At 42.3% G+C, this 12,799-nt stretch overlaps 1 protein-coding gene across 1 annotated transcript; it reads left to right on the top strand.

The window, feature by feature from the left end:
* The first annotated feature begins 3,561 nt into the window (after positions 1-3,561).
* On the top strand, positions 3,562-8,632 carry tmem182a (transmembrane protein 182a). Its single transcript, XM_076262717.1, has 5 exons — positions 3,562-3,777; positions 4,826-4,958; positions 5,596-5,694; positions 6,025-6,162; positions 7,722-8,632. Exons 1-5 carry the CDS (start codon positions 3,634-3,636, stop codon positions 7,943-7,945), a joined length of 738 nt encoding a protein of 245 aa, XP_076118832.1. The 5' UTR covers positions 3,562-3,633; the 3' UTR covers positions 7,946-8,632.
* The last annotated feature ends 4,167 nt before the right edge of the window (positions 8,633-12,799 follow it).

Below are 12,799 nucleotides of genomic sequence, written 5' to 3'. Positions count from 1 at the left end.
AGATTCTGATTGTGTGTAGGCTACAGAGCATTTTTTTTAAACCATGGCTGATTCTCACAGGCAAGCTGCAGTCATACTTTCCATAATTTGTTTAATGTTGAGTCACGGAGCATTTAACTTATTTATTGCAAACGCATTTTTAATTTATGTTTCTCTGTAAGTTAGAAAAGGCCTTACGAGTACTGAATTGAAAGACTTTCAATGAAAGTAACAGTAGTAGGCCTACCCCATTATTTAATTGTCCAACACTTCCCACTGTTGTGTCACCCTATGATGTGTATAGTTAGCTTCTAACACGTCTGTTCATCACAAATGTGTGCCTAGCCTACTTGTTCTATATGTGTCACATAATGTAAGTTACGGGATGCCTTTTGATCTATCTATCTATCTATATCTATCTATCTATCTATCTATCTATCTATCTATCTATCTATCTATTCATCCATCCATCCACTGCTAAGAACAAGAGCAGAGTAACACGATAGCACCACGGGCCTCCAGGACTCTTACTGTAAGCTATCCTTACACCAGATTCAGAAGACTTTGACAAGATTTGGGAAAGATAGTCTTTTGAGTGGGGGCATTACTTACAGTAAAAGACTCCTATCTTTCAAGAATGTTTTCCCAAATCTTATCAAAGTCTTCTGGGGTAAGGATGGCTGTAGGCAAATATGGAAGATTAGGCCTGACCCTGCTCAGGATAGACAAGAAGTTGTGCTCTTTGGCTTCTCTGGCAAGAAGTTGTGCTCTTTTTGGACTAAGACACACCACAAGAACGGTTTCTGTCCATAATCAATTACAGTTTTTCTCAGTCGCTTTGGTGCTTTTCTCACATCACTATTAACATTTGCACAGCAGTTCTCAAAACAATTAGTGCAAACTGCAAAACCTAGTGGATAACCTGCAAAAGCACGTCACTTGCTCAAAATGGATAGTCCATTCCTCAAAAGCAAGTATTTATGTCAATGAAACTGCCAGTGTCATCAAAATGAAAAGTCTTGACACCATCGTTTATGAACAAGATAGTCAAATGGCTTTGTCATGTTTTCATTACGACAGTTTATGCTCTCAGTGTTTTCCCATGCAAAAAAAGGTCAGAACTCGGTGACACTACCTGAAAATGCTCAAGACAGCACTATACAGTACTTGTACAGCAATTTGAAAACTACAGTAAAGTTACAAATTGCTGTAGTTAGAGGAGTAAGTGAGTACAAGACACTGAATATGTAAGTTTCACAGTTTTACTGTATATGCTCTTTTCAATTCTACAGCATTGTGACAGAATTTGTCACAATGAATAACTAGTTCACCAATTTTGTATGTAATGACTCAAGCAATGAAACGAAGACTATTAGTTTTATTGGGAACGACTATTCAGCATCCATAAGTATAGTTCATTTTGACTGACATGACAAAGCAACTGATACATGTTCAAAAGCATTTGCAATTTGTTCAGAGGAAGGAGAAATTGCTACTATGATGTGCACAAATGACTAAATGTTGTGGAGGTTGAACTAATAGTTATGAGAATTTTCATTCTGATCTGAGAAAAGCACCAAAGCGACTGAGAAAAACTGTAATTAAGCAATCAAGTAATAAAGCACTGAATTAGTTAATTAATTACTTAATTAAAGATGTGTTACTATTTTTAAAAAACAAACACTGGTAAATAATGGTGGTAGAGGAATGCCCCCCTCCCCCCCAACACACACACACACACACACACACATGCAGCCACCTGAATCTTTCATCTCCACTCCATGACGGGTGACAGGGATGTACCACAACCCAGCAAAAAGGTGTCTCACTCATCTGACTGTGTCAGCCTCCCACTGTGGAGCAGGGCATTATCTTTGTTGTCAAGAAGAGGGAATGACTGAGTAAAGAAAAGGTCGCTCTTTCAGTGTCCTGAGGGACAGACCAAAAGTGACCCCTGAGGAAATGATAACAAGCGCACTGCCACCACCCAGCTGTGGCCAGCAGTATTTGACAAAAAGGTTTCAGTGTGACACGACATGCAACCACTTCAGTTGGGTGCAGCCTCTGTCACAAAGATCATGTCATGTGATCACTGCTAAAGATCACAGCCATGTTCATACATTGAAGACAGGGTCCAAAAAGTAGGCCAATCAAATTACACCCCTCCCTTTCATGCTCCTGAAGAAACATTAATTGTTTATGGCTCAGTCACAAGCCATGATGCTGTTTCCCATCGACAGTGCAAGGACTGCGTAAAAGCACCAGGGTTTTTATAAGCGCACACACTGTACAGCTACTAGAGCCAGGAGCAAATAGCTTACAAAAGTGTATTGGATTAGCATTGTGGACTTTGCCTTTAAGTCCTAACGAACAAAACTGGTGCTGCTGGCTACATGGACTTGAAATACAGCTCTTACACACATTGCATTCTCACTTCTCTATCTCACTCTTTCCTAAATCTTTTTAATCTTTCTTTCATCTTTTTTTCCTATTTATCTTTTATAAATAGTTGGTGATCCCCCAGGACACCATTCCACTACATGTTTTACAATAGTATCTCCATGTAAATGTGACAAATAGAACCCCTTGAATCCTTGATATTTCTAAGAGAGTAGGGAGAGGAAACACACACACACACACACACTGTGGACTGAGCGAGGTTGTGCATTTGTTTTGTTTTCCTGTGGGGCCACTGACTCCATTGGCAGCAATGTGCTAATAAGGTGCTGCTTTTCCACCGTCTCCGCTAAATGCCCCGCTGGGCAGATAATGAGCCCAGTTTGCAAAGTCTGCATCCCTGCTTTGGTAGATTTTTCCAAATGTCAGGTCAAAATCAACACATTTCTGTTAACCCCAAGCACAGTTTTTAAGGGATAACATTTTGTCGGTAGCTATTTGTGTTATTTCTAACCCCCTGTCTCTACGAAATTAATTCAGCCTTAATGCTAAATGTTGGCTCAGCTTGTCACAATGTCAGATGGCTCAAAAGCCTGAGCAGAGGCACGTAAGGACAGATCATATTTAGTTAACTCCATCCCCCACCACACACACTTAGTTCCCCATGTTTCCCACTAGGAATTGGGGAGAAGGTTACTAGAGCAGGATAAAACAGAGTGTGAGTTTCGTTGTGAGTATAACTATCCTGCCCATTTGAATGGTGGTGGAAGTGTTGACGGTAGGGAGGGTCTCCAGTTGGTGGGGAGATATTTCAGTACTAATCCCCCACCACCACCAACACCCCCCACCCCCTGGCCGCCTTCCTTTTGCCCCTTGGCCACACCTCTCAACAGCAGCAGTCACCTTCAATCACCAGTCCAAAATAGCCGGGGAGGCAGAGCTCCTCACACCACTGCATGCTCTCGCCCCGGACCACCCTCACCGTGTCACTGGACCCTCACACAGACTGACGGCTGAAGAAGGGCCGCAGAGGCACTGGGAGGAAAGGGAAATCAAAGGACAGACAACTAAGCCGATACACAAGGCGCTCACGCCAAAAAGTCGCACAGACGAGGGGGGGGGAAGAGAGTCACAAGGGGAGAGTTGATGAGCAGAGGTTGGGGGGAGGTTTGGTGATTAGTTTTTAAATCAGTCTCTCGCACACAGCGACACAAACACACACGAAGAGCAAACAAGAGCGTCATTCAGGACTCTGCCATGAAGCTGAGAGTGGCGTTGTTCTTCGCCGGCCTTTTCGGTGCTCTGGCGACCATCTTCATCCTGCTGTCCTTTGGCACAGATTACTGGCTCATAGCCTTTGAGACATGCCCAGCTCCAGAGGGCACAGCAGACCTGGTGGAGGTGAGTTGGGCTTCACTTACTTTATCCAACACGCTTGTGGGGTTTTATCTGAAGGCTTTGCCTCAGTCATTTGGATATTTGGTGTTGTGTGCAACTGCACCAAGTAAAGACTTTAGTTGTCAGAAGTGAGAATCTCTAAAGCAAGTTGTCTGCTGGACTTGAAGTTGCACAGGTCTAGTCACAAGAGGCTGAAAGGTGCTTAGTTACAGCGATATCAGGCACTGGCTTTGGCAGCGGGTCTGCATCATGCCATGATTAAGACGCTTCAGATGGCTGGGACGTCACTTTTTACAGTCCCAGTGCAACAGCAGGGTAGAATATCACCTACTGGGAGAAGATTTGTTTCTCGATGGTATGCAATGAAACTGGAATCACAAGGCAGGCCTGAGCTTTGAAACTATCTTGTCAATGTACCAAGGGAAATGTGGGAAAGAGACAGAGACAAGAGTATGTGTTGCAATGAGGAACAAAAGACATGGCTGTATGTGAACAGATGGAGGGAAATCAAGTTTTGTTTTTTTAATCGGCAGACACAGAATATTTTCAGAGCAAGGTTGAAACTATGAACAGCTGTGCTCTATGACCAAGCTCTGCTGTCCTGACAAGGAGCACTGAAAGTCAGTGGATATTTCTTGATGCTGAATCAGCAGGGCTATATGACCTCCTGGTCGCTAGGGTCTCTGTCATGCAGGGTCAGAGTTCATCTGACGGAGCTGTAGTGTAGTGATGATGGGAGAGCTCTGCAGGGATGGCCCCTTTTTCATCACCGTCATTATTTTCTTAGATCCCTGAGTGAGTTGAACCTCGGTAGCATCTTTTATACAAAGAGGATATAGAACTGAATCTGTGTGTATGCCATATGGGGTATGTTTATTTAACACAACATATTTGTTTGTTTAATCATATTTTGAAGTCCCTTGCTATGTACAACAACTGCTAACAGTTTGACTTATAGCTGTTGAGGTGTCATTGAGGTTGTATAATTAGCATTCCACCGACACATTAACACGTCTCCCACGTTCACTTCCCCTCTCTGACCCTGAAACAGCGGGGGGACATGGTGGTGAACCAGGACGCTGAGGACCCTACTGTCTTTCACCATGAGGGCTTCTTCTGGCTCTGCTCCTTCACCGGGAGGCTGGAGGCTTCGGATGGAGAAAACCTGCTGAAGTTCTGGTTCAGTAAGTGAAATCCTTCCCTCAACTTCACAAGAGAGTCAAAAGAGTAATAATGACGTGATTGTGAACTGGATGTATTATTTTTAGGGCCTTAGTTATTTCACCATCAGCAATTGTTATACGGAGCATTAGCCTGGATGCCAGCCGAGTATGACGATGTCAGGCTAATGGAACATATGTTGAGTGACTAAACTTGAGTCAGAGGAGAAGTGTTTTGGTTGTAAGATGACTATCATCAATCTTGCATGCTGGTGCCAAATAGTTGCATTGTCACATGGTAATGGCATGAATCAGGGTGTTTCTGAGAGCCTGGAGGATGTCTTCAGTCTGACAGGGAAGTCATGTGATGAGGTGCTAGGCCTCTTGGTCAGTATCTCTGTCATCTGCACACTTGGTGAATCTCTCTGGCATCCCTCCCGACAAACACGGCCCGCAGACCGCTCAGGAGGATGAAGTGGGAGTTGGTCATGTGAGGCGATAAGATAAAAGGGTGATGTTTGTGTTCCATCATCTCCCCTTTCAACATTTTACATAAATATTTTTACACCTCAATGAAAAATATAAAGCAAGGTTCATGACATTAGTGGTATTGACATTTCCCCCTTTTAAATGTGTGGTAACTGTTGCTCTTCTCTTTCAGCCAATCAGCCTCACAGTAAGGAGTGCAAACATGCTTACCTGTTCCCCTACCCAGTCTCTGAGGTGTCACATAATGCCACCACCTACGACTCTGCCATCAGTAAGTACAAGATACACTGACTGTTGACGGTCACTAAAGGGTCATTTCACTATGTCACTTCACTGACTATAGATATAAGTATCCGGCACCGACTGGAATGGCTTTTGAAGAATTCTATTTCCAGTCAAAAGGTCAACTTTTTCAAATCTTGCACAGATAACCTCTAAAGACTAGAAGTATACAAATGTCACATATTTTGCACCAGAGCGTTTCTATGGTTACCAACCCCAAATGTGATATCAGTCCATGAATTGGTCATATGGCTGTCTGCATTTGTAACTGTTACTTTTTAGCTGGAGAGCCTCTGATTGTGGTCATGTCACTGTGTAGTCTATAGGGGTTTCTGGAGCGTCTTCATGCTGGTGGGCGTAGCAGCGGCTGTTCTGGCTGGATTCCTCATTATTTGCGCCGCCCCATTCTCCAGTCATTGCCTTTACAAGGCCGGGGGTGGACTCTATTTGATATCAGGTAAATCATGAATTTGTTATGCTGTTCCGTGTGCCAACGTTCACGTTCAGTTGTGTCTGTTTGTGGAATGTGCTTCAATTTCATTATAGTCTTAAAACTGTCCTGAAGAAATATGTGAGTATGTATATCATACCCATGTCATAACACTGCAATATTTTATGTTGTGAAGATTCCAGTTTAAAAGTTTGACATTAACAAATATCTTGCCAATAAAAATATCAAGTGAAATAATTTTTAATAAAACCGTCATAATGACTAGCTGTTAACTTTCATTTATTACTGACAAGCCAGAAATAAATTAAAGTGCAAGCAAACACAGTTGCTAGCTAGTGGTCAGCAGTAACAATACTGCTGGATGCTCTCAGAGGATCCTAAAATTAGAGCTCAGTATATCATCTGTTGACACCGGACACTCTATGAATAACCCAAACAGGCACACCACCAGCTCAGCCTCTGGGTATACTTGGTCTTACTGCCATTGTCTCTAAAATGGCACGGCATGTGTCACATTTGTCCAGATGTGTTCATTTAAATTAGTTAGATTAGTTTAAGTGTCACATTTGTCCAGATGTGTGCATTGAAATGAGTTAGATTAGTTTAAGTGTCACATTTGTCCAGATGTGTGCATTAAAATTAGTTAGATTAGTTAAAATCAGACGAATTGGGCAGGCAATGGACACTCTTTTGTCCATGACAAGAAACACAGATCCACAGGTCTACACATATACTCTACATCCCAACACCTACTCCACAGGTCTACACTTATACTCTACATCCCAACACCTACTCCTGCACAGGTCTACACTTATACTCTACATCCCAACACCTACTCCTGCACAGGTCTACACTTATACTCTACTGTACATCCCAACACCTTCTCCTGCACAGGTCTACACTTATACTCTACTGTACATCCCAACACCTCCTGCACAGGTCTACACTTATACTCTACATCCCAACACCTACTCCTGCACAGGTCTACACTTATACTCTACATCCCAACACCTACTCCTGCACAGGTCTACACTTATACTCTACTGTACATCCCAACACCTACTCCTGCACAGGTCTACACTTATACTCTACATCCCAACACCTACTCCTGCACAGGTCTACACTTATACTCTACATACCAACACCTACTCCTGCACAGGTCTACACTTATACTCTACATCCCAACACCTCCTCCACAGGTCTACACTTATACTCTACATCCCAACACCTACTCCTGCACAGGTCTACACTTATACTCTACATCCCAACACCTCCTGCACTGCTCAGAAAGGCCACAGACATTTCTGTGGAGTCTTGGCCATACAATATTCTCTTTCTGTCACTTTCAATAACTGTAAAAAAACAATTGAAAGTAGCTAGCAGACTAGACTCTGGCTCCAGTTTAGCCAATATGCCCATTTTGCCAATATGACAGACCAATTTTGGTTGCAATTTTGACCCATTTCTTCAGAACGGAAGTGCATGATGCACAACACGATCCATTTGGTCACTCTCCCGATTCTGCTCTTGTCTCTCTCCCTCTGCCCCCTCTTCCTCCTCCTCAGCTCTCTTCCTGCTGGTCGTCACTATCATGTTTGTGATTTGGAAAGAGGTCCTGGACGTAGTGCCGCTTTACAAGGAGTACCAGAGCGCCAGGTGTCCGGACTTTGACATGTCCATGGAGTACGGGATCTCCTTCATGTTCGCACCCGTCGGGGTGTTCTTCTGTCTACTGGCTGGCCTGCTCTTCCTCCTCATCGGTCGCTCGGTGCAGATGCAGTACCGATAAATGCATGTCTCGCCGCAGTGTGTGTGTGTGAGGACACATGACTTGGGCTTCACTGATCCCGCTTAGGTTGGGTGACTTGGCCGTTTACGACCTCCAACGACCTAATTTCGCTCCAGTGGTGCTGATAAACTTGCCAGAGACTTTTCTTTTGCTCACCGACGATTTTAGCTGCCCCTGCACCTATGGTTGGGTTTGTGAAGCCCCAGGTCACTCCTGTACTTGACCCACCCTCATTGGCAACCTGATAAGCTGAGACCGGGGCCGGGGATGATTTCACAAGCACTGTTATTGCCATGGGGATAAACTAGCATCAGTATGAGTGTGAGACTTGTGCCTATTTTAAGTCTATGGTTGGTTTTAATGGGCTAGCATGGTTTGGGATCACATGATATGTCTTAGGGCTGAATGCTGACAAGTCATCCCACAAACGTGTCTGTTATGACACAATTGATGACTGAAGGCAGTCTATTTCTGACTATCAGACCATTATAGGGCTTTATAATTGTTATCACGCTGTATCATTGCCTTTTGTGCATATATTAATAGCACATAGAAGTAGATTAGGCACAATAAAGCAGCCACAAGTATCAGATTTAAGTATGTCACTGTTAAAATTCCTGTTTCTCAAAGACATTTTCAATACACAAAACATTTTGTATGTATGTATGTATTTTAAGATATGTATGACTTCTGGTTATTAAAATATTACACACATAAACAGTATTTGATGTCATTCAATGTACAATAAATGTCTCTAAGACTCAGCTTGTTTTACATTTCTGGCTCAGTAATGACAATTTCCTTTGGAAATAAACATTGTATATTATTATTTAAATATATCTAAACATATTAAACTGATATTAGACAGTTAAACCACATATATAAATGCTTGTTTACTGTCTTGTTCTGCATACACCTTTAAACTGACCATGAAGTAACTACCATAGAAATGTAGCAATGCTAATTTTAGCCCCTCAACACAGAACCCATGCTGGACAGCTGAGGGACAAGTCACTGGCAGGTGCTCCTAGTAAACCAGAGTGGAAACGCCATGTGTGTTGGCAACCCACACACACACACACCACTCACAGAGAGAGAGAGCGAGAAAGAGAGGAGGTGTAATATGGAACATTTAATAGGGCAAAGGCATTTAGTAATTTGATTTCTTATTTTAATGTTTACAGGTTTTGTTTGTATATATGAACCTTTCATGTTGGACTGGATTAACTGTGTGTGTGTTTATTTTTGGTGAAGTATGGTATCTGAATTACATTCTGGTTTTCTTACATTACTCCACTCTATTTAATGTACTGCTCTGCTCACTGAACTCAGATTTAAAAAGCACTCATCTTTATTAAATTAACAGACGACTGGACATAATGCACTGTGTGTCTGTACTATTACTGTTTGATATTCATACACACACACAATGCATCATACTGTCACGCGGGTCTATCGGCTTGGTTTACCCGTGACCAGGCAAACAATTTAATCAACAGCAGGGAATGTGGTGGGCAGGCGAAGGATACCAAGACAAGGATTTAATATTATTTTGTTCAATTTATTAATCAGTTATGTTCTAGGCAGAAGATATTAAAACATCACAAGTGGATTATAATCCCATTCATGTCAGGATGGCAGTCACAAATTCCTAAAACAGTCTTCAAGTAAAACAATCAAGAGTCAAAACCGCGTCTAGCCACTAGGAGCGCTGTACTCCTTCCGGCCACCGCACCAGCACAGTGAAGCGTAGAGCAAACGATCCCGTTTCCCAAACAGCTGACGGTCAGGTTGACCACGGCTAGCAGTTACAAGCTAGCGGCCAAACTTCAAACACCCACAACTAGCATAGCGTGGCAGCAACAGACACAGCGGCAGGAGTAGTAGTAAGAGGCAAGCAGAGCAAGCAGGAGTTCCGTCCCCCAACGGAGTAGGCAAGCAGGCGGCCAGTAGAGCAAGCAGGAGTTCCGTCCCCCAACGGAGTAGGCAAGCAAGCGGCCAGCAGAGCAGGCGGCAAGCGGAACAGCAGGGTAGCCTACCGTCCTTCCGTATGGTTCGTCCTCCGTCGGTAGAGGTCCCAGCCGCCTAAACCGGGCACAGACATAGTCTGAGGCCCGGAGATGTGACGAACGCTCGACTCTCTAGTACAGCAGCCGGATATTCCGATCGCGGCCTCTCATCCAGGATCAACGTGAAGGGAACGATGCTATCACCCTGGAGTTTCTCTGCCGCTGTTGGTGCTGGGTGACTCTCCAACTATGGTACTTTTCGGACCACAGCTGGAGAATCACCCTGCTACACCCATCAACTCGATGCTGTCGCGTCCCTTGAGCATCCCTGGTCAGGGGATAAAGTAGGAAAGCCCCCTCCCCCAACACACCTGTCCCAAATCTCATTTAACCAGCCACCCGCCAGGATTGGTGGAAAGTTATGGGTCCATTATCCCTCATTATCAGTCAACATTGGGAGCACCAGGGAAGGGTAATACACAGCACACAAGAACACACATGTGAATTGACACAGCACACAAATAAAAGCACAGAAAAATAGTTCCTAAACAACCAAAATATTCACACACGTGACAATACTGTAATATAATTGAATGTAAAACTGTCTGCTAAATACAATAACCATAGCAGAGACAGGAGGGCGACTTCTCCATGATGACACCATGATGTCTTATCATCTTCCACCGAAGTCCTGCCAACCAGCCACTTGAGGTCAGTATTGCATTAAAACCCCTTTTGAATGATGCCGCTTTTCTGTAGAAACTTGCACATTGAATGGAATTTCATGCATTTGTTTGATTTATTTTTTTATATGTTATTTTAGACACTCTTGTGGTATCAGTGTAACAAAGAGACACACACACAGAGAGAGAGAGAGAGAGAGAGAGATCAATATTGTTTACGTACTATTCTTACTTAGTTACAACACACTATGAAATTTAGATGAAACTTAATTCCAGAATTGCTTTTAAAAACACCTTATTTTTTGAGTACACACCATTATACTTTTTATATAACATACTTAACATACTATACTTTGTTTATAACATTGGAATGTTTCACATGCACCCAATTTTTGCAAGATCTTGGCATAGCAGCACTGTGAAGTAAAAATAACTCAAGGTGCAATTCAAAAACTGTGTGTTGTGTATGTATATGTGTGGGTATGTGTGTGACATCTGTGTGTGTGCGCGCGCGCGTGTGTGTACTGTATTTGAGTCTGTTTGTGTATAACCATGATTGAGTATGTATAGTTTGTGTGTGTGTGTTTTCTACATCAATATAACACTGCATCTGATAAAGGATTTCACACTTTTTGTGTGAAAGACAGATGTGACAGTGAATTTAACTGTCAAAACGGACAAAACCAAACATTTTGTATATGCTCTAAACAGGAAGCAGCTTCAAACATTCCTGGAACACACAGTGATAAGATGGAGGGATGTACAGTATGTTGGGAAGAGCCTTTCACTCTTAGCAGATACAATACATCAGAGAAGTACTGAATACTTACCATCCGCTTTATTGCATGAGAGTGAGTATGTATTTAGTGGGAAGATTAAAAAAGCAGCACCTTAATTAAATACAAGGTGGATGTGTCTGTGTAAATACAAAGATGAATATACTGCTTGGCTTCTCATAATGCAGCATGGTGAATTTTAATAGGTTTAATAGAACTATACACAATGATTTATTAGGGATGTAACGATTACCGGTATAATGGTAAACCGCGATAAAAATGTTGACGATAATAATTACCGTTTTCATTTCAAACATCATGATTATCACTGTTGATACCGCAGTGTGGAAACCGTGTGTTTAATCCTTCCCAGCTTCATCCGAGCCTGCATTTGACATACAGTAGGCCTGGTACAGTGGAACAAAACTGGTACCCTACTGATTCTGTTGTCTAATTGATGGTTTTAACTACACCTACACCTAAAAATCAGGCTACACCTGATTTTAAAAGGCAGAACTTTTTTATTTCAAAGTATCTTTGTAGTATTTTGAATGAATAATATTTGGTAGTAATGCTGCAATGGTATTTAAACAATCTATGTAAATATTAATACACATTTGGGATTCATTGAAGTGAAGTGAAGGTAGAAACTCAAACATCTATCTCAGGACCCTAAATGCACAACTCCTTCCCTCTCATGATAACATGGCTACCATAGAGAGTAAGTAAAATGTTGAAATACAGTGATGGGATCCAGTGATTTAGGATCATTCCAGTTTTTTACATGTCGTGACCACATGGTGGCTAACATGGTGCAGGAATGGAGGTGTTAATCTGGGAGCTGATGTAAGTAAATACTTACAGTTTTACTGTTGAACATGTCGCTCACCAACCAATCACCGTAATTCTGTCTGTCACCATGTGGATAGAATTTCTGTCACCAATGTCAGTGTACCTACTGATCCATGTTTATTTGTCACTTGATTAAAGTTTTTGGTAATGGCATTCCTGATTATAGCATGTTTAATTGGTTTAATTCTACTTAAAGTCTTGGGAGACAAAAAGCAAATTTGCTACTCGAAAGGAAATAGCTGACAATACCCCAAAGGCATGCATGAATGAAGTGTTAAATACAACCATGACAAGCAAAATTCTATGCCCACCTTATCATAACCCAATAAGTGACTACATCATACGTGTGTGTCATAAACTTTGTATCATTTTTACACGTTTTTGATTTCAGCTTTTCCCACAATCAGCCAAGATTCTCTGTGCAACCACCAGCTGTCTACACGTATCCCCTGCGTGTCATAACATGACTCAACATAATAAACCACCGATTATGAACATTTAAACACAGCACCGGTGTTAACAACACAAATCAAA

Source organism: Alosa pseudoharengus, unplaced genomic scaffold (assembly GCF_046254945.1).
Source record: "Alosa pseudoharengus isolate Yale_2024_CS ecotype anadromous, Long Island Sound unplaced genomic scaffold, YU_APseudo_1.1 YU_APseudo_1.1_scf_3, whole genome shotgun sequence".
NCBI classification, from domain to species: domain Eukaryota; kingdom Metazoa; phylum Chordata; class Actinopteri; order Clupeiformes; family Clupeidae; genus Alosa; species Alosa pseudoharengus.
Note: the sequence above shows the minus strand (reverse complement) of the source record. Positions and strands in the feature narration are given on the sequence as shown.

Bases quoted from the DNA above. Each gene is read 5' to 3' on its own strand.
- tmem182a (XM_076262717.1), top strand. From the start codon at position 3,634: ATGAAGCTGAGAGTGGCGTTGTTCTTCGCCGGCCTTTTCGGTGCTCTG. The intron at 3,778-4,825 runs GTGAGTTGGGCT...ACCCTGAAACAG, and splicing joins GCACAGCAGACCTGGTGGAG to CGGGGGGACATGGTGGTGAA. The intron at 6,163-7,721 runs GTAAATCATGAA...CCTCCTCCTCAG, and splicing joins TGGACTCTATTTGATATCAG to CTCTCTTCCTGCTGGTCGTC.